The sequence below is a fragment of the Phalacrocorax carbo genome, chromosome 1 (genome assembly GCF_963921805.1).
Source record: "Phalacrocorax carbo chromosome 1, bPhaCar2.1, whole genome shotgun sequence".
Taxonomy (NCBI): Eukaryota; Metazoa; Chordata; class Aves; order Suliformes; family Phalacrocoracidae; genus Phalacrocorax; species Phalacrocorax carbo.
In genome coordinates this window covers 85,277,548-85,300,437 of record NC_087513.1, presented here as the reverse complement: position 1 = coordinate 85,300,437, position 22,890 = coordinate 85,277,548, and the positions used below count along the sequence as shown (strand labels likewise).

General features: G+C 40.9%; 1 protein-coding gene across 7 annotated transcripts in view; it reads right to left on the bottom strand.

Moving 5' to 3' along the window:
* LOC104051584 (ephrin type-B receptor 5) overlaps positions 1–22,890 on the bottom strand; it is a 75,435-nt gene that overhangs the window by 20,216 nt on the left and 32,329 nt on the right. For 6 of the 7 annotated variants that reach the window (XM_064463672.1, XM_064463698.1, XM_064463664.1 and 3 more), the window contains 3 exons: positions 21,731–22,427; positions 9,193–9,348; positions 6,480–6,818 (listed from right to left, as the gene is read on the bottom strand). In XM_064463672.1, coding sequence (XP_064319742.1) covers positions 6,480–6,818; positions 9,193–9,348; positions 21,731–22,427 — 1,192 coding nt within the window. The remainder of the gene's footprint in view (positions 1–6,479; positions 6,819–9,192; positions 9,349–21,730; positions 22,428–22,890) is intronic. The other variant, XM_064463716.1, reaches the window with a different exon arrangement.

Below are 22,890 nucleotides of genomic sequence, written 5' to 3'. Positions count from 1 at the left end.
TGACTGGTTGAATGAAGCCTAGACGGAGGCCAGCACCTAGTGATGTACCCCAGGGGTCAATACTGGGTCCAATACTGTTCAACATCTTCACTAGTGACATAGATGATGGGTCACAGTGTACCCTCAGCAAGTTTGCTGATGATAGAAAATTGGGAGGAGACACTAATACACCGGTGGGTTTTGCTGCCATCCAGAGGTGCCTCAACAGGCTAGAGAAACAGGCAGACAGGAGCCTCATGAAGTTCAGCAAGGGGAAGTGCAGAGTCCTGCACCTGGGGAGGAATAATCCCATGAAACAGTATATGCTGGGAGCTGACCACCTGGAAAGGAACATTGCAGGAAGTGTCTTTGGGGTCCTGATGGATGCAAGTTGAACAGGAGCCCGCAATGTGCCCTTGGTGCAAAGACCAATGGTATGCTTGGCTGCATTAGGAGGAAATTATGCCGGCAGGTCGAGGGAGGTGATCTTTCCCCATTACTCAGCTCTTGTGAGGCCACACTTGGAGTCCTGTGTTCAGTTCTGGGCTCCCCAGTACAAGAGAGTCATACCCTCATAGGAGGGGTACCTGAGATAGCTAGGACTGTTCAGCCTGGAGAAGAGAAGGCTTGCAGGGATCTTCTCAATGTGCACAAATACTTGAAGGGGGGATGCAGAGAGGACAGAGACAGGCGTTTTTCAGTGGTGCCTAGTGACAGGCCCAGAAGCTATGGGCACAAATTGAAACACAGGAGATTCCCTCTGAACACGAGGAAACAACACTTTTTACTATGAGGGCGAGCAAGCACTGGAGCAGCTTACCCAGAGGGCTTGTTGAGTCTCCCCTTTGGAGATATTCAAAAGTGGTCTAGACATGGTAGTAGGCAACTTGCTCAAGGTGACCCTGCTCGAGCAGCGGGGTTTGAGAAGATGTCCACCAGAGGTCTCTTCTAAGGTTAGCCATTTTCTGATTCTGACCAGACAGTTGAATCACTCAGCAGTACTGACTAGACATCTGTGGACTACAACTGGTGTTCAGACAACTTGCTCATAGGTCATCACTTAACTGGGATTCAAATTAAACCCTGCCAGGGCCTGTGTGTTCTTTCTAGTTATTTCTGGGTTTTCTTCCACTTCTGTCTCACCCCAAAAGTTTCTGAAAGCATCTCGTGTCTCTCATTATATTTCACATGGTCTGATCAACCTCAGCTATGCCTCTAACATTCACTAATATGCTTCTATATTCTCTAATGCTAGCCGCAAATCTACCACTCTCACATTCTTGTTTCTCCTTTGTTACCTCTTCAGGTATCCTATTATCCTCAAACTCTAAGCAAATGTCATGAAGACCCTAGAATTTTCCACATATCTTCTCACATATCACCTTCATGGAAGATCAATCTGCATACAGTGTAGAATTTCCCTTCTTACTGTGTTTAATACCTTTATCTTGAAAATGTCCTATGTCTTTTTCATAGACTTCAATTTTGTTCTGACCCTTTCTCTAAATACCTGAAAATCCTTTAAAAGTATCTTGGGTTGTCTTCTGTCATAACCTTGTACTTTACTTCCTGTGATGAAGAATGCTTTAGAAAGGCAAATTAGTTGTTATTTTCACTTCCCTTCCTCTATTATTACTACTTTTTGTGTATGGGTTCCAGTCATGTGTAATAAACAGAAAAAAATCCTTTATGCCGCAAGGTGCCATGTTTTACTATGCACCTCCTATTTCTACTTGCTCAAAAAGTTGCTGTCTTCATTTAAACAGTTGCTGAAACCTGAAATGTGAAAACAAGCACATTTATTCTCAGCTCATGCTGCAGAGATAGGGCACTGTAAAGAGAGAAACTGAAATAGTTTCTTTTTATGGAGTAGCCATAGAAATTTTTATTAAGTCCTAGTCATAACTGGGCCAATCTGCTGAAGAGAGCAAGTTCACAAATGTCACTAAGGGCAAAATTAAACCTTAAGAGTATTTTAATTGGTCTTATGTAAGAAGAAAACAATACATTTAAATTCTTAGGGACCTTTGGTGAGTGCTCAGGGTTGGCAATTATATCATAAATAAACAAACAAATGGCTTGTTACTTTGAAAATGAATGTAGTCCATTCAGAGGACAATGAACACAGAGCTCACACTCCACTTGCTTTACCTGCTGGTTTTAGGCTGGATAAACACAGTAGTATGTAGCTTTTGACAGCTCTCTTTTTATTCCTTTGCTGTTTTGATCAAGAAAATGCCTTGCCTGTATCCCTGCTCTTGACAACTAACTCTACTGGACTCCTTTGTCTCTCTTTGGAAAAGCAAACAACTCCAAGCAACTCATCCATTTCCCTTCATAATCTCATAATCATACTTGGCATTTAATTCTTTTCCTCTTCTCACATCATTTCACCTGAAAATCTTCTGTCAGGTCCTCTTAAGTTTCCTGGCACTACCCATAACTGTCCTTGTCCCCACTCAGCCTCTTACACAAACCTTCAGACTGTCTAGCTTTCATTTCTGCAGTTCTACAGAGTTTTGGTATTGCCAGGTCCCACTGCTCCAAATTCAACTGATGTAGAAGGTTGCTACAAATATTTTCACAGGTACAAGTCAACCTGGTCACATAACCTTTACCGTCACATATCTCCATTAGCTCTCATAATGTCTGGATTCAGTTAAAAAAAATCTAATTGCTTTGAAAAGTCTGCATAGATTTGCTCCAACATTTGAGGCTCTGCTCTCTTTATCCCTTCCTCTTCTTTCCAGGAATGTAACAACTGCCTGAATAAATAAGTTCAGTAGCGTGTCTCTGGCAACAGACATTACTACATGCTTCAATGGAAGGTACAGGGGGGAAAAAAGGACAGGTAGTTACAGATGTGCACAGAGAAAGTTTTTTTTACAATCCTTTAAATGAAAACCTGACTTCTGTCCTGAGACATGAGAAGAGATATTTGTTTACCCTGATAAGTACATCTGAAGGTGTTAAAATAATAATTAAAACTTTAGTCAGATTAAATTTTTTTAATAATATAGCTGGAATTTAAGTTCTTTGCTTTCTTTGTGTCAGATTCTGTAAAGAAGCATAACTCTGCTACAATTACATAACAGCCTTTCCTCATGCAGTTAATGCTATCTGGAAGAGCCTCCCAACACCTTTCTATATATCTTGACACTAGGTATTTAGGCACCCTCAGTGCTTCAAACCTGAGCTGAAAGCAACTCCCTTCTCTCCTGTCTCATCTCTGAATAGTTCTTCCTTCTGGTAATTTCCATATCATATTTGCATGTCACACTATTACTATCCAAAAAGGTTTCAGATGCTTTTTGCTATAGAAGTCTTAGTATATTAAAGTAAGTTTTTCAGTGTCGGCTCTTCTTATTCTGTCTTCAAACACATAATCAATGAAGAGTAGGATCATAATCAGGCTACCACAGAAAAATGTGACTGTGTAACCAAAGGATCCTATCATACTTTGAAGCAGGGCTAGCAGACTGTTAGGGATAAGCAAACTCTTAGATGAACAGTGTTCTGGAGGCAAAGGTGAAGAGCAAATAGGCAGCAGGGGAAAAAGAAAAAGAAAAGTAGAGCTGTACTAGCACAGAATATTGCCTAAATACATCTGACAAAGGAGTAGAGGGTGGGGAAGAGGATTTTTCTGGATCAGCAACTGGAAGAAGCGAGGGACCTCTGACTGATGTATGACTAAGCAGAATATTCAGAAACTGCCAGGGCTGGAGTCTTTCTTTGTTCACCTTTAATTCAATGGAGAGAAAATTTTTGCTATGGCCATTTATTCTGAAAGCTGATCATTCTCAACTTTGCTTTCTTAATACCCTTCATGCCTTCCTGTCCCTTCCTTGTCTCTATCAGAAGATAAGATCCTGAACTGTCCATCTCTGCTTGTATAATAATAGTAATAGTAATAATATAATCATTACAATAACACAACAACAATAAGCCACGCTAAAGTGAAAAGCTGCTGAAGGGATCAAAGGGAGGGGGTATGGATGAGGCAGGTCACGTGGTGGAGGAAGCAGGGCCTCGTTAGTATGAGCTGTCACTATGAATCGAGGGCAGCTCATCTCAAGCTCACTCCTAATGATCTTGAAGAAGAGCAAGGGAAAAAAAACCAAACACAAAAAGAAGCCATTCAGTATGCACTGCTGTTTAAGAAAGTTGGCCTCCCCTGAAACTGCTTCAGTGCACAAGAGGCACAGATAGAGACATACGAGATAGCCAACACACTCAGAGACATCAAGGCACCTAGAGGAATAGGAATGGTCAGAAAAGTCAAACAGAAGCAAAAGAAGAGGATAGATTTGGTGATTCCAGGCAGGAGAAGGAAGAAGCTACTCAAATTACCTCAGATATAGATGAAGGCTAGGATGAGAAGCATAAAGAAAGAGAACTCTTCAGGTTGTCAGTAGAACAGCCACCTGTCTCCAGCAGAAGCCAAAGGAGCTGCCTGGAATTACCACACAAATTACCCAGCACTATCTTTTACTGTAAATAAAAACTGATCACCCACTTGGAGCCAGCCTTTTAAGGGGACCAGGTATTCTATACACGTTCTGCTACTCAGTGCCTGTCAGAAAATGTTTCAAAGGGAAGAAACAGACGTTGTCAAATCCCTGGCGTCTGCTAACAGCAGAAAATTGCTTGGGGTGCATATATATTGCCTTTCTTTCCACATAATAGAAGCAGAAATTATGTGATTGAACCAAGATCATGATGCCACATCTGGTTTTGCAGCATTTGTCTTGAGCTTTACCAAAGTCTGTTTTTGCAGGGATTGCCACAACTACACTGTGGAATCTCATTAGGGATTTCTTAGAGTCTGCCATTTACACATCTCTGAATGTTTACAGACATTTTCTGTCACTCAGTTCAAATTGTTCCCCCTCTTTCTCCTCTTCATCACATTACTCCTCACTTTATCCTCTTAAACAAGCCATGTACAATTCCTCTCCATACCAGCTTATACATGCTTGTAAAGAACAACATATGCCTAGTCTCTTATTGTTGACATTTAGCAGAACTGTATGCCTGTACGCATGTGGCTCTCTCCAGCTCCAGTTCTTGTGTATGATATTTTAGAGTCGTCTGGACAGGGTGCTGGGCCATCTTGTCTGGACTGTGCTCTTCCTAGAAAGGTTGGACTAGATGACCCCTGAGGTCCCTTCTAACCTGTGATTCTGTGAGTCTGTGATTTACAGAAAATCAAAATTTGCTTGGTGCTGCTCTCTATTTTCCTCCATGTATATATGCCTTCCATATGCTATCGATCAGTCTGACCACTCTTCAACACTTTAATCTCTTCTTTCCTTTGACTGCCCACACAAGCCATTAGTACTTTTGTTAGTCATCCCTGCGGTTTAGTTCTTAGTTACAAGGACCACAACACCTTTGATACATCTGTACAACACATTTTAATATTTCCACCATGTAAAAGGCAAAAATAAATAATCTTTGCTTGCCATTGACAGGAGAATAATATTCCAAGCCCACTTTTCAGAACAGCAAGGTTGAAAAGGCAAGAACAAGACAGAAGAAAATACATGGCATGTGAAAGAACCCACAGTAATTTCAGTAAAATAGGAATGGTGATTCTGCTTCTGGATCCTTTGTCAAAATTCCGTTTTATACCTGTCCCGGAATTGTAAAAAACTGTAGTTTTCATATACTTTCATGGCACACAGGACTGCACAGGATTAACACATGCCATCCCAGGGTCATGTATAATTAGGTGAGGAGTAAATATCATTGTATACATTCTTTCTTGTCGTACAGCGCCTATCTGTATCTTTAATCGTATCTTCATCTTTAGACAGTGCGTATCTGTCTCTCTATTTTCCACTTCCTTAGTTTGCTATGCAGCAAGGCAAACGTGGACAGATTTGATGAAACACTCAATACCACTTGTTAAAGTGCACTGCAGTATGAACTGAAATGAGGTGGTATATAGGAACAAGAAAGGATGGAAAAACAGAGTATCTCAAAACACAGAAAGACAAAAAAGAAAAGTGAACAGGTGAAAAATGCTAGAAAGTGATTGAAGTATAAGAAGATGAACAGAAGAGTAGGAGATAAGTTGAAGAGGAAATGAAGAAATGTTCTCTAAGAGCTGCTGTGGCAAGCTGATGCTCACAAAATCCCTATCAAACCCTGTGTCCCCTGTCTTGCTCAATGAACCAACATGCTTTGTCTGACCCACAGAACTGTATCTCCCATTGCCATCTCCAGGGCACCTTCTGCCCCAGCAACACTTCTCCATACAGAACCACATCAGCTGCTAAACTCAGTTTTTCTTCAAAGAGGGAATGAAGGAAAGCATATTCAGACAAAGCAGGAATGAGAAGGGCAGAAGTGAAATCATGGAACTAGCAGGGCAAGACAAAAAAAGGCACAACACACAAGTAAGAAGAGGAAGCTCCAGGATTCAAAAGATGAAAGCAAATCAAATGAGAGACAGAAATGTAAATTTTCAGACTCAGATGCAGGGGTCTCCTCACCTGACTGGCTGGTGCTAACATTGATGGTGGCATAGTGGGGTGTTTCTGAACTCAATTCAGTCACCAAGTTGACAGCCTGGATCTCAAAGGTGTACTGCACACGAGTCAAGAGGTTGGAGACTTGCACGCGGCTTTCTGTCAGGCCTACTTGGCGTGGTTCAAATTGTACGCTGTCCCCACAGCGCACACATGGCCCTGAGGACCCTGATGGGCATACTTTGCAGATGACGTTGAAGAAAACATCCTTGCGGCCACCCAGGTCCTTGGGGAGGCGCCAGGTCAGGAGCACATTGGAGCCAACAATTTCATAGCTAAGGTCACGGGGAGCAGAGGGGATGCCTAGAAGACAGAATGAGAGATCAAAATCTCATGAAAGAATGGGAGAGAGGTGGCAGAGGAGAGAAGACAAAGCAGGGGGAAAAGAACAGAAGAACAAGTTGCCTTTTCTTCTCACTCTTCCCTGGTTCTTTGTCTGAAAAAGGCTAGAGAAAAACATATTCTTTGCCACATCAAACATAGATTTATATACACAAAGAAGCAACTGTACTACCACATTCTAGAGAAAGAAAATTAACAAGAATTAACAAGAAGGATCTTTGTTTCAAGGGTGTGACTTTTACTTTTCCATAAAAAGCAGCCAGTGTTTAGGGAAAATCCAAGCCTTTGAAATTTAAATTTTGCACCAGCTTAGATATTTTTTAAAGTTTTTTTAGATTTAACTTTTTTAACTTTTAAAAATTATATATTTTAATATATTTCCTACAAATACTATTTACTATATTAACTGTATATTTATATTTGCATATAATTATACAAAATCTTTACTTATATATATTTTATAATTGAAATATTGTTGTATTTTTAAAAATTAACTAAATTAAATTTTAACTTTTTAGATTAAGATTTGTCTCTACCGAGACCTCTAATTCCCTCCTTTGGCACCTCATATCTCTGAACTGTCTTCAGTTAACCTGTTCCATCTATTGCAGGAACTGAACACCACTTTCCCTATGATTATTCCTGCTGCCAGCCAGATTCCTGAATGGCATCGGGAGTAAACTCTGACAGCTGAAAAAATTGCTCATTCTATGCATCCAACACTTTCCCTGCTGGAACAGAGACAGTGAAGAAAAGGAGGAAAATGCAGAGGGTGAGAAGATGGCATGGGAATGAGAATGGGACAAGACACTGGAGCTCAGTGAAAAGCTCAGGCAAGTAAAAATAAGTAGCAGTGTTACACTGCTAAACCTAGGCATAGCCACAAAGCAAGGCTGGAAGGGCAGGGACAGAGAGGCTAAGCTTAGTAACAGGAAGGGGCAAGGGAAACATGACTTACAGAACATTTCCCTCTGAAGACACTAATGAAATCCAGGAATCCTCATTCTCATGATTACTGTATAGTCAACAAATATTGATGAAAACTATGGGCAAGCCTTAGCCTCTGTCTAATGCTGCTTAATATAAAGGATGACACCCTCTATTAGTACAGGTGGATGAGGTTTTTGTGGGAGATCTCTCCGTCTGCAGTCTCGTTCATTGCTGGACCATCTCAGTATTTCCAATAGCTCTATTTCCTTGGGGACTCACATTTCCAGTGTTGTTAAAAAAAATAAATTATGCTGAAAAATTACACACAGAAGACTGTTCGAAAATGTATTACTGACAAGATGAAGCATTTGTACATCAGGAAACGTCAGAATTTAATTTTCTTTTGTGATCTTAACTGGGCCACTCAGCATTTGCATTGTAGTATAGTATTTAACTGCATGACCACATACTAGTTTCCCCTAAGGACTGTTATCACAGTCAATGCAAAGGATAGGCAACTGCTCAGGAAAAATAATCCCTGTGAAGTAAAGATTGCTTGATGCTGCTGAAGATGGGCTCTGTGCAGTATAGGAAGCAAGGGATTACAGAAAAAAACCACAATCACATTTCCTAATTTCTGAGTGTTTAACTTCAGAGCCATAAAGTGTTTCCAAGATACTTTAGGAAGTTAATTTTTTTCCCTGTCGCTTCCACAAAATTCAAGGGTGATGTTTCATATATTATTTAAACTAGATTTTTGAATGCTAATCACTAACCCTACTTAATTTTCTGCCTCTAATGATTTTTTCTTGACCTATTAATGTTCATAATCAATCACTCTAAGAAGTCATAACTGATGAGAACAACAGATAAGCCAATGAAAAAATTAATTCTTTTCCCATAAATAAAATCTGCAGAATTTTAATTCTGTGCAATGAATATGGTCTTCATACTTCCAGTAATAAAGGGAAGAAAATATTGGTTAACTCCTTCAATGAACAATGTTTACCTGTGTATGAAATGACTTTAGCATTTCACAGGAAATTAGTATATTATTCTCTCATTAAAAACTGCACCTTATGCATACATGCAATGGACTTATTTAAGGCTCCATGAGTCATCTAAAATTTTACAATTTCATTTCTGAGCATCTAGTATTGCAACACTCCAGTATTCTCAAAACTCAGTTTCACCAATGTATCAACATTGTAAAAAGCATGTGGGAACACTTCTGCCTTCTCATCTACATTCAGTGAGGGAATATATCCTGTAGCCAACTGGAGGAGCAAAGGGAAGTGTTGAGTAATTTCAGAAGGCATGAGAAGAGGTGAACTGCAACTCCCCTGAATCATTCAGACTCATTAACTGCACTTTTTGCTTTCAAACACTCCATCCGAATACTTACCAGTGCAGGGAGCATCAGAACTGTCCAAAGCAGATCGATAGTAGTGGTTCTGACACGCACATTCACTGGAACCTGGCAGTGGAGCGTGGCTGTGGGCAGGGCATAGATGGCAGGGGTCATCTCCCACAGATACTTTAAAGAAACCAAGGGGACAGGCTAAGAGGAGGAAAATGAGAGAGGCAAAAGCAGAAAACTCATTAATTCAGATTTCAGAAACAATGCAATGCTATTTACATTAGCTCATGCTGCTGCTGTAGGGAGAAGTTATTACATAGAGTAACTACCACTGGTTTTGTTGCTTTATGGAGCATGCATTGTTAAAGTTAAAATTTCAAAACAGTTTATTATATACAATAGGTTTTTAAACTGATTCACTGGCAAATGAAAGAAAACCCGTCCAGAGACAGCTTTGGCCATCTGAAATAATTGTCTTCTCATTTCTCACTCAAAGAGCTTTAGCATTAGAAAAGCCAAAAAGCATTGTCATGTGATCTGACTGGGAATAGCCATAACAGTTACAGGTATTATCCACACCTCCTTCTCCCCACTCAACACAGCCACAAAAATGGATTTTTTTCTGTTGCTTTCAACAGTTTCATTGCTTAAAGTAATATAAGCTACCATGGCTGATTTTGCATCAAAATTAGAAGGCGGCACTCAGATTGGCAGCCCTATTGTTTTCCTGTAGGTCTGGAAACTTCTCAATAATGGATAAAAGCCTCTTAATTTAGTAAAATTTAATCTGCAAATGCATAGGAACATGCCTAGGCAGAAAACTGAAACAAGGATGGAAATCCACCCTAAAGGGAAAGAAAATAAAAAGATAATAACTTAACAATATGGGTGTATAGGTTTGGCAAAGATGCTATGCTGAATTACCTAACAGAAGGTGCTTGGATCTTACATTGAAGTGCTAGAATAAAGCTTTTACAATCTTTAGGTAAGCTTTATGTAAGTTTTCTAAAGCTAATTTTCTACATAAATAGATACAGCTCTTTTAGATTTTATGGACTAACAAGCTCAGATGAAAGTTCATTTGTGGACTGACATTTAGTTAGTTAACTTCACAATAAAGAACATTTACAGGGAATGGGAAACTATCAGATAGACCCCAGATGAATGTCAAAAGACACAAGGGACACACTCAAGAGAAGAACTGTCCTAGTGATTACCATAAGCAGAACAATCCAAAGGATTGTGGATAGCAAGAAGTTATATAAAAAAAGAAAAATGTTTATGAGCATATTGTATACAGTTGTTAATTAGGGTATCTAATGAATGTTCCAAAATGGAACACCACACCAGAAGCTGCAGAATTAGCCCATCTCGTTATTACTTACTGCACTTACAGGTTTCCACCTCCAATAACAATTACTTGGAAACGTTTTTAACCCAAATGCGTGCTGAGTAGCCACTGATGCATCAAATGATGCAACAAATAACTTCAGAAGAACAGAGTAGCTTGCTTATCTACTTCTCATGTGTGTTCAATTTGCTTTGCTTTGGGTTTTCAGAACCCAGTTTGTAGAATTTTTGATGTATACTGTGGGACTGCAGGTATGCACATCTTAACAAAGCTGAAAAGGTTATAGCTGCAGTCCAGACATAACAGCCAATAACATCTGTGGAATCCCATCAGCTTTCAACTTGTTACATTACTTCATCTACTCTGTCCTGGACAAAAAAGTAGGTAAGATTTTGTCCATTTTATGAATTATATCCCTTTCATTCAGTTTAAGGCTCTGCTAAGAGCCACAGATGCAGAATATAATTTTCACATTTCTTTGCAAATGCACCTATACTGAAACTATAAGTATTATGAATTGGAAGTTCTAATCCAACTCACTGCATAGTCATTCAACCAAAATTTACCACTTTCAGGGATCTTCCTTTATTTGTTTCAAATTTGAGAATGTTGGACTAAATGTGAACATCTTTGTTTTCTTACAAGTTATTTTATCTCAACCACTTTTTCTTGCATCAAACCCCTTCTCAAGCTTTTGTCAAGGCTTAGAACTAATGGACATTCATTCCACTTGTTAAAGTAGACACTGGAGAATGGTTCTTTTTCTTCATTTAGTACTAGGGCCTGAAATCAAGTGGGACATTGACCTTGCTGCTAGTCACAATAGTGAAAATGAACAGATAATGATAATGCCTGCAGTCAATGTGATGCTAAAGGAAATCTGTAGAGGATACAGACTTTGCCCATGCAGTGCAAGAACATATTTACCCTACAAGGGTAGTGTTATTAGAATTCAGGTAGATTAATCTCTAGCCCAATTGCAAATCATATGGAAAGCTAGACAAAGCTGTGAAGGAAGAAGAATTTGCCTGCTATTTAGTAAATAGAATTTATTTTAAAATAAACATGGTCGTGTTAAAAATAAACATTTATTTTTAACATGGTGCTTTGAGGTCTACTGGCAGCTTGCTGTTGAGCCTGGAGATGCAGGGATGAGAACTGCAGGGATGGCACACTGTTGATGAGTTAGACAAAGGTATTAAGCAAAAGTGCAGTGTTGTAGGTTTTATGTAATGGAATGAAGATGCGAGTAGCACTGCCACCTCAGTAAAGAATGCCAGTTTCTATAAGGCAAAGCAAGTCTATTGCTTAAAAGGCCATGCAAGGTTTCATTAATGCTGTGGACAGTCACTCCAAGTGACCAGAATCATTCAAGAGCTGCTTACAAAAACCAGCCAACCAATCAACACAGCAAGAATACAAATCATTGTATAGAGACATGGTGTCTGCTAATGGTTAACAATGTTATCTACTCATACCACAGATATAGTACAGTACTACAGAAACAACACTTTGGAAAAGGTACTCATAACAAATACTAGAGATCAAATACTTACAGCTGTTCTTTCGTATTTGCCTCACAAAATCTAATTTCTTCATCCATGCACTGTGCCTGCCATAACAGCCTGCACCATATGCAAAGGCAGGTTACTGCTGTCTCACCTAGCACTGCCCAGTTTGCTACACTTTTTGTGCCGTCACATTTAGGTGCTTTCTTGCTATCTATTCTCTCTCTCACTCATTGAGGCAGCATCTATTCTTGAATGTCATCCCAGAACTGTAAAAGTCAGTGAATGAAGAATTGTTTATTTATGCTGAAGAGCAATGTCAGCATGAAAACAAGTGACTTCATGCTAAATTACAGGATTAAATAAGAATGCTTCCACCAACTAAAGCAGTAGGCTTCTGAGAAAAACTTCCAATACAAGCAGCAGACAAAAAAAAAGCCTACCACAATTAAGAAGGAACCTGGCCTGCTTCTGAAGTGATTTTGTGATACAGTTGCCGTTGAGAGGGAAGTAACAGACTTAATGTAAACATATCTCCCCCTCCAAATGTCTCCAGGTCCAATACTCCCTTGTCCTGTATTTAACATAAGCAGAGCGTGAAGCAGCCACATAGGCTCATTTATAAGCACTCCACTAAAGCTGAGTGATCTGGCAAATAAAATTCCACTGCAGCTGTTCCACCAACAAAACAAATTTCAGTCCTCACATGTTCATTCCCTTCTGGCAGAAGAGGTGGAATTTCTTTCATTTTGGCTATCAATGTTCCTCCTCAGTGACCAAAAGAAACAGATGAAAGAGCGGTACAAACAGCAAGTTAAAATCTCCATTGAGATATATCATTTCGCCATTACTCAGCTCTGTGAGGTCACACCTGGAGTCCTGTGTCCAGTTCTGGGCTACCCAGTATAAAAGAGTCATGGACATACTGGAGAGAATCCAGCAAAGGGCCACAAAAATGATGAAGGTACTGGAGCATATCTCGTAGGAGGAGAGGCTGAAAGAGCTAGGACTGTTCAGCCTGGAGAAGAGAAGGCTTGCAGGGATCTCCTCAGTGTGCACAAATACTTGAAGGGGAGATGCAGAGAGGACAGAGACAGGCTCTTTTCAGTGGTGCCCAGTGACAGGCCCAGAGACTACGGGCACAAATTGAAACACAGGAGATTCCCTCTGAACACAAGGAAACAACACTTTTTACCATGGGGGCGAGCAAGCACTGGAGCAGCTTACCCAGCGGGCTTATGGAGTCTCCCTCCTTGAAGAAATTAAAAAGTGGTCAGGATGTAGTCCTGCTGGAGGTGACCCTGCTTAAGCAGGGAGGGTTTGAGAAGATGTCCTCCAGAGATCTCTTCCAAGTTCAGCCATTCTGTGATTTCCCTTAAACATATGCAAATTAAAATATCTGTATCGATCCCTGTGTTTTTGGCTGCCCCACTGCCAGATCTTTCGCCACATACAGGATTGTGGGTATACAGAGAAGAATGAATGGAAAGTTCTTGACACTAGACTATGTCTTGTTTGAGATGTTCAGAAGTGAAATGAGAATAGGCAGGTTTCCTCTGAGTAAGAAACCTGAGAAAAGAGTTTAAAGGAGACAGAGAAAAGTGTAATGAGAACCAATAAGGAAGAGACTCACCTGCCCAGTTCAACTCACATGACAGAAAAGGCAGCCGAAGAACTATGGAGTGGAATCCATAGTAACTTAGGAGGAAAGATCTCTCTGCAGTGATTATTTTTGTATTGTTTAATGAAAAAAACTAAAAACTACACAAACCTATAATCTCATGCTGTTACTTCCAGGAGGGACAGCAGATACAGAGAAAGGATCATGCTTTGAAACTCTCGTTCTGCTCCATGCTACTTCTACTTCCAGAAGAAAAAGAGCAAAATGAACTCATACAGCATACTGCAAGCAAAGATGATCTGCAGTGATTAAACATGATTCACATCTTCCCCGCCTTGCTAATGAAAAGATAATTGGAAAAAAATACTATAACCTAAAATTTGTAGTTACTCATATTTTACATTTGCAATTTTGGCCAATACGGCTGGACTGACTACAGTAGATACTAACTTGCCTCCATGTAGCTAAAGAATGGCCTCCACAGGCAGTGACTGCAGCTATCACACACCTTCTGCTTCCACCTAAACCTTGATCCCTACCTCTGCATCCAGTCAGAGAGCTGTCTTCATTCACCAGCACCTTTATCCCTTTCCAAAATTGCCTAAGATATGCTAGCTCACTGCACTCAGGACTTTGGCCCACAGACGGCAAAAATAATTTTTCCCATGACATGGAGCTTTTCCTGGCATTGCCTCAGTCCAGTCACTCTATAAATAGTATATCAAAGGTCAAGCTGGGAGGAAAGAGAAGAAAAATCGCCAGGCAATCTAAATAGGGAAAAGCCACTTCCTTTTATTCCAACAGTTACACTGAGCCTAGGACTGTCTTTCCACACACAGACAGAATCCACCTCTCATTTGTTTTTGAAGGATTCCTTTTTTCACACCATGAGATTTTTCAGTTTTCATGTATGTTACACTTCTTAATGCAGATCATGGCATCATGTCCACTTGCTGTGGTCGTACAATCTCTGCAGATGACTACTGTGCTCACTGGAGACAGTCATAACAAATGCCCAAGCAGAAGCATGCCCACCATCACCAGGACAAACATGTTTTGCTTTAGTGAACATTACCATTTCAGGGCCATCACAGAGAAAGCCTGAACAACAGCAGCTTCTCCTGAAACACCTCCACTGTGTGCCTGGAGAACAACTTCACACAAAACACCAACAGCAGTTAAGCCACAGGCCTTGTCACTGGAGATAGTATGACTTGATCATCCCCCAGGCACCAGTACTTTCCAAGAAAACACAGATTTAGCTGTCATTTCTTCACAATATCCAATGCAAGGACAGAGAGTTGCAGAGCTAGCATCTCAGGGGGCAGAGCAATCTGCCACTTCCCATCAAGTTGAGGAGATGGCAGAGTTCAGAGTGCACAAGCACTTTTCTCTCAGCTTGTCTCAGTCATTTTTCATATCTTGGCACAGTGTCAGAATGCCATAATAGGTCAGCTGGGCACAGCTCATCTCAGAGACATTGACCGAATTTTCCTCAGCTCTATCCTACAATACTCACCCCTGTGTTCCCTGTATTTGCCTGACTCCTCGCTGGAAACAAGTACCACCTGGAAGGTCAGAGAAGCAGCTTCTGACAGACTTCTAAGAACAAGTAGTATCAAAACCAGCAAAGTGCAGGAATCATGCAGTGTGTGGGGGAGGGGAATGAAGAAAATTAAAATGGTGAGGGGACAGACCAAGAACCAAAGAGGTTAAGGAAGAGGCACTGAAAAGCTCACTTAGACAATAAGGGCAGAGAGAAAATACTCCAAGAGCAAAATGAAATACAGCAAGGAGAGAAAGACCAAGAAGGGCAGTCAGAAACTTCAGCAGAACTTTTTGTACCTCCAGCAGTGTTTTTAGGGAATGTGATACAGGTGACACTGTCTTTTTGTACCTAGATAAGACTTGGAACTGAGCTGGGACACAGGAAGACATTTAGAAGGGCACAGAATTGCTCTCTTCTTGATTGAGACAAGTGATCTGTTTCTTATATGGGAGTTCTGCTCCAAGGTGTACTGTGAGGCAGCAAGAATGAATACTAGATGTGAAAGTATTGAAAATGAACAGTGTCAAAGCTGGCACTGGAGTTGAACTGGGAGGGATGAATGGACATAGCTGAATTTCAGGCCTAAGGAAAACTGGATGTGCAGAGCTACAGAGGGCCTCAAATGAGAATGACTCTGAGCAAAGCAGAATCAGCATGGAGTTTAAAAAAGATAACTGGTATGGGCCATGCCACTTGCTTTAACTAGATAATGGGAGGCACTGTTAGAATAAGCCCTCAACTGAATCAGTTGGAAAGAGGGAAGGAGTCTGGCAGTTACAGAAGGCTGTAACTGATGGAAATTATTTAATAATTGATAAAATTGTAGAAATACAATTTAGATATTACTTTCTTATAATGCAAGAAAGATGGCATAATTAGCATGCAGAAGACACACTAGAAATGAAAAATCTAAGCAACTTTTAGATAAACCACCCTTTTTTTTCCCTAGAAATAAGCCTATGACTAGCTTATGGTGACAGGAAGTGATTTCCCACTGGGGCAGGCTATTCTACAGTGACTGTTACTGTGTATCTTGTATTTTGTTCTGTACAGGGTGCAATCAGCCAGAGTTAGAAGCAAGGCATGCTGAACCAATAGAGCCCTAAATTGATCTAGAGTTTCAGAGTTGCTACAACTGTTTAGGTGGGGAAGAGATAGTGGAAAATGAAAGAAGCATAAGGAGAGAAGAGTGTGGCTTTGGGTTTTTTTTAAACAGAAAAGGAGAGTACCAAATCAGCTGAGATAAATTAAGTGACTAAGAACTGTTTCCCGCTGAACTGTTAAGAGGATATCAGATGAGTAAGTGATTTTTAGGTAAAAAGAGGTGGAGCTGAAGCAATTATTAGCTACTTATATTTTGGGAGGACTGCCAGAGAATGGGCTGGGTGAAGAAAAAAAGGCAAAACAAGAGAAGAAAGATTTGGGGAGCGGAAGAATGGAATATAAGTAGAGAGCAACAGTTGTATATAGGAAAAGTAGCAAACTACTGGAAAAGCACCAAAATGCATGTGCATTTAGCAGAATAAGGCTGGAGAAGCTAATGAAAGGAACAATACACAAGCAGAAAAAAAACCATAAACAGGTAATTAGCACAAGGCACTAAACATTATTATCACCTGTGAGTTTACCTTGAAGCTAAAGCTCTTACTCAGGAGAGGCGAAGACACTGGGTTTGTTCATTTTAAAGAAGAGAAGGCTGGGGTAGAGAGGAACCTAATGGATGGCATCAGCCACCTAAGGGGAGGATATAAAGGAGGTGTAGGCACAAGGTGGTAGAACAGGAGACAAAAGGCACAAGTCATAATAATCTCTTATTACATCTTATTACAATCTCCTTTTATGTAGGAAAAAAAAATTCACCATGGGTGTCATCAAACATTGAAACAGTTGCCCAAGGACACTGTGGAATCTTCACCTTTAGGAATAATGAAAACCAGACTAGAATTGGCCTCAAGTGACCTAACCCAATTTGGTCCTACTTTGAGCATGGGATTGGAGCAGATGAGTTCCACAGGTCTCTGCAATGTAAATTGTTCTACGGTTTTAAATCATCTTTTAAGTGATTAAAATTTAAGAAGAGCTTATTGTGGGTTTGGGGTTTTTTGTGAATAGGGTACGCATATTTTTAGCAGACTACTGAAGCTTATGTGTTAACATTTCCCTAGCCTCACACACTGAAAAAAGTTTATCCAGGCTGGTGAGGAAAGGCATCATTTAGTAACACAAAAATAATGCAATTATTCTTCCCAGGTGAGCCCTCAAACAGCTGTATGCACAGTTACTAGCTCCTGCTGTTATCAGTAGTACAGATGTGATTCCTTCTGCAAAAGGAACTACATATGGTCACAGGACATGGGAAATATTATGGAATCCTCTTCTCCGTCTGACTTCATCATCATACATCTTGCATCCTACAGAGAGTCAATTACAATTACTACAGAAGACAGGCAGACCTTTTGCTTCCTCAATACTCTCAGAAACATCCCAGGAGAGGAGAAAGTGATGGATTAACCTTGGCAAACAGCCAAATACCCACCCAGACACTCTCTCACTCCCCTTCCTCAGCAAGACATAGGGAGAAAATACAATGAGAATGCTTGTGGGTATAAAGACAGGGAGATGATTTACCAATTACTATCACAGGCAAAACAGGCTTGGCTTGGGGAAAATTAATTTATTTACTGCTGAGTAAAATAGATATCGCTAATGAGAAAACAAAACCCAAACATTAAAACACCTGTCCTCCTACCTCTCCCGAGCTCAACTTAACTCTATTTTCACTCCAAACTCTTCTATTCCACCCAAGCATCACAGGGTAGGAGGATATGGGGTGTGCAGTTTCTCTCTGTCACTCCTTCGCATTCACACTTTTCCTCTGCCCCAGTGTGGGCTCTCCATGAGCCACAGTTCCTTCAAGAAATATCCACCTGCTCCAGTGTGGGATCCTCCACAAGCTGCAGAGAATATCTGCTCCAGTGCCTGGAGTACATCCCCTCCTCCTTCTCTGTACTTGGTGTTCCCTCTGCTGTTTCTCACTCTTTTTGTTCCCTCCTCCTCTCTCTGGTTGGTGTTTTCTGCCCCTTCTTAAATATGTCTGTACAGAGGTGCCACACATGTGGCTAATGGTCTGTCTTGAGGTGGGTCCATTGCAGAGCTGTCTGGAAACAGCTATATCTGGCACAGGACAGCCCCTGCCCTCTCTCCACAGAGGCCACCCTGTCAGCACCCACCACTACCAGAACCTTGCCACCTAAATTCAATACACTACGATACCCAACAAGGGGATCAGCAGTCCACGTCTAACAAGGGGACTTCAACAAGGATGTGAAGACCTGTCCCCAGTCTCATGACTGAAATAGATCCCCCCACTCTATCGCTTTCTAAATATGGTTCTATCTATGTTTTTCTCCTGTAGTCCCATGATCTTTTCTCCCTCAGACATCCAAGCTGGATAAAGGGAGAAAAGTCAGTGTTCTGAGCTACAGAAATAGCAGGTGGGTAGCTGGAGGGTAACTGCAGATGTAGGGGTATAATGATACACTAATGGTACATTTTCAGTGACGTAGGACGAACAGCATATTGGATACTGCTACAGGACTGAGTAGAAAAATAGACATGGAGCTTGACTGGCAGAATTGATCTGTAATTAATTTGTATTTGGACTTGAAAGAAAAAATATAAACTCCTTATTAAATTAATCGTTCTATTTGAGTGATTTTTCAAGCTAAGAGCTCATCTTACTTCTTCATTTGGAAGTCAGCTTAGCACTTTATCAAGTAGTCATTTCTCTTTTTTCTCCACATTGCCATTTTTGAAATATTTTTTTAAAATATCTCAGTCATGAATTCTAAGTATTCTTTTCAAAAGCATCTGGCAACTTAAATCCTATGGGACTTTTAGCTAAAAGGTGATGATAAGGAGTGGGCAGTGAATCCCATGAAACAAATTATATTTTAAAATGGTTTGTGGGGATAGAATCCGGGAACAACTGTTTTCAGTAACGAATCTGTTGATCTGAGGGAAGACATGGGACAACAGGCAGTCAGTCCAGAATTTTGGGAACCAGTAGCCTAGGATGGCCTAATCACCCAGAATTTTCCATTGCTGGGCTTCTATGTGGCAAAACACTTAGAGTTGCAGGAAGTCTTGCAAGGCAAGACACCCTGTGTGTGTACATCTACAGAAAGAAAAGCAGCTAAGGTCACAACTTTCCTTTTTCCTCTGTAAACTGCCATTCTCCTTTCTGAGTGTTCAGCATGAGAAGAAGTCTACTTGGATGAAGTCAAAAGGGCTTACTAAAGGATTGTTCCACTCTTATTTAGCTGGAGGAATTGGCCATATAGTAAGAAAAAGCAGGCAGTCTTATGAAACTAATGGAAGAAAGTATCTTAACTTATGGTAGAGGGCAGGGGAAAAAAAATGGACATTCTATCTGCTCAGAATGGTTCTTGTCAGATTCTTTATTCTAAATAAAGAGGTAACAGCTGGCCCAGGAAGGACTCCACAGGCTTCCATATGGTGAGAGGGAAGGTAATACCCACACACTCTTCTACTAACATAAGAAGGAAACTTACTTCTCCTTCCTATCCCTGGTTCATTCTTCAGTCATATTAAGAAGAGCTCTCTGCAGGATTAGCAGTAGAAATCTGCCTTTGGGCTATGCTTTTGTTCTGTATTTCACACAGAACACTGTAGCAACTCTGTATCACAGTGTACTTCTCTTCTTAGGAAGAAGGGAGAACACAGAGAAGTCCTGGAAAGCACTCCACACAAGGAAACACCAAGCAAGGGGACAAACTATGCTAACTGAACGTGGCTCCATTCAGACAGGACAGCAACATATTATTAGCAGAAGAGATCAGGAATGGAGATCAAGCCAGAGGAGTTTACGAGAAACACGAGGAGAAAAAATACCTTCTAACATTAAGGTTCATTATTTGGTTGTCTCTGGCTTTTCTAAGCTGCTTACGGAATCTCAGGAAGTAAATGATGGGAACAGTATTTTGTAGTTGGATAGACTGCAATTATTTCAGTTATTCCTTAAAATTTTTACCATTTTCATCTATCTATCTCCAGCTTCTGTGGTAATGGGGATGCAAGGGAGTATCAGCTTTCATTGAGCACTACAAAACAGGGAAGATAGATTTTTAAAAGATCCTTATTTCTATTTGCCAAGTCTAATTTCCATATTTTCTGAGCACTTAAGACTACTACCTGATACTAAACTATTGGCTGGCACTTTACCTGGATTGTGAACTAGTCATGCTACTGATGCAGACAAAAAAGCTAGTGCGATATAGAGCTGCTCTATGTCTGTCTGAGGTTTCCTTCTCACTATATGAATGTAGTTACATTTCTTTCAGGATGTGCAGGATAAAAAGGTGTGTACATTTTAATCACTCTCGAAGCTTAAACAAATAAAAAGCACTTAACAATATCAATTGCTTTATAAGTCCCCGGCACAATGAACTGTGTTTTAATAAAGTTATTTTACATGATCCCAATCAATTCATGAAACAGGAATCTAAGGCAGCATACTGACAACCATTGTATTTGCACTTGGTGTGAACCAGAATATTTGTGCTCTCAATGTCCCAGTCGAACTCTTATTTGAGTAAATTACAATCCAACTTTAAAATTATGTGTGCAACCAAAACTGGGTTCCACATTACATTTAATTTTTTTAGAGTACTAAGTGTGGTGCAGCAACATTTTACATCACTGAGAGACCTTGAGTACATGCATATTAAGACCAAGGCAGCACCAGAAGAACATTATACACAAAATTATATAACCAACACAAGCAGTTTGGTCTAATGGCCTGTCTTAAGCTTGAGATAGGAAGTCAGTCATGACATTAGACTGGGTGTTCAGGTTTGGCCAGATTTTGGCCCAATACCATTACTGGGTGATGCATAATTTATTCTACTTCCTTCTACAAGCATTTCACAGAAAATACCATGGGCCCCAGGGCGGAGAGCACATTAGAGGTAACTATAATACCATTAAGCCTGTTTTTTGTATACAAAAATTTGTATACAAATTTTTCTTACCAAGCCAGGTTCATAGATCCCTGCTGCATGTTCCCTGTCCCATGACCAAGCTGCGGCCATTTCCCCTTTCTTTTTTTTATCACTAGTTCCAACAGCAATAGCAAAAGGGCCCAAACTAGTTAGGATGGTAGAGTGTATTAGTTCTGGGATCAGCTTTGCTCCATGTGTGTCTCTCTTCTAACACTGTTGGCTGTTGGTAAAGAAGTGGAACTGTGTTAGAGCTGGCCAGTTACAACTCCTGCTAATTTTGTATACATAGCCTAACAGGCTGTCTCTGGTGGCAGCTCAAACTAAGGCCTGAGTGGAGTTTCCAACCATGTTCTTAGCACCAAGAAGGGGTCACTCCAACCTCAGTCTGAGGTGCTAGAAGTGTAAGCATTCTCTGTGAGAAATTATTTAATCACCTAGCTCTGTGAACTTTTGGCAAATGCCAAATACTACTAATGCAGAGATCCAACAAAGAAGTGGCTACCTAAGGGGTGGGGAAAAAGCATCTCTCACCTTGGCAGGCTCGTTCACCATCAACAGACTGGTAGCCAGCCTTGCAGGTGCATCGTCCAATGGCCACCATCCACTCCCCTTCTCCATTGCAGTGCAACCGAACACCTGAAGACCCAGTCATGCTTATCTCTTCAGCATTTGGTACACATATCCCTGGTGACTCCACCAGTGAGGTCCTCTCCCCTCCAGCAAAAGTTTCAGGGAAGGAGGCAAATCCTTTCACCACAGCTGGGCACTTGTAGAAAAAGACTTGGACTGCCACCAGGGACATGCAGGCTCCTGAGTCCTGGAAGGCCAGGTAGAAGCCAGTCTTGGTGAGTGGCCCAAAGCTACGTACTTTAACATTCATCTTTACCACCTTCCCAGTGCTGTCCACCTGGGAAAAGCTCTCATCAGCTGCAATAGTATCCACTTTGGTCCAGGGGCCCTCACGCCACTCTGGCAGTTCCTGAGACGCTATGTCAGCCTCCGACTGGTGGTAGTAGAGTGTGAAAGTCTCCTTGCAAGAAGAAGCCACAGTGCGCATGCTGGCACAGTCTCTCACTGAGAAACGGAGGCGGACATGGACTCGGTGGGCTCCACGTCGCTCTATGAAGTGAGTACGCAACCAGTTATTCTGACCTGGTTCAGCCACATTACAGACTTCAAAGGTCCGGATCAGGCGTTTCTTGTCATCCAGGACACTTACCTCATCCCACTATAATGGATATATGGGAAAGAAAAAGAAGAAGAAATAGTAAAAAATTATTGATTCAGTGTTCAACTGCACCAAAAATAGACAACAAGCCTTCTTCTTCCTCTCCCCTTCTCCTTGCCGTGTCTATTACGAGAGAAAGTATGACACTGTAAAGAGAGCTGTTAAAGCCTGCAAGTCAGAACTGTTGTGACAGAAAACAAAATTCATGCAGACCTGTCACATGGCATTGAGAGTCACACTTTCTTCTCGCCTATTTCCCCATCTCTCACCTCCAGAGACAAGACTCACAATACAAACAAATGAGACAGAGAAACAAGACAGTGTTCTTTGGAGAAAACATTAAAGCAGAAGTCCCTTCTGCCTTATCACGGCTGGAGCTGTGCTCTGCCACCCCCAGTGCACACAAACCAACTCAGCATGGCCACTACGGGGGCAGGTCCAGGATCTGTTTTGTGCCAGGAAA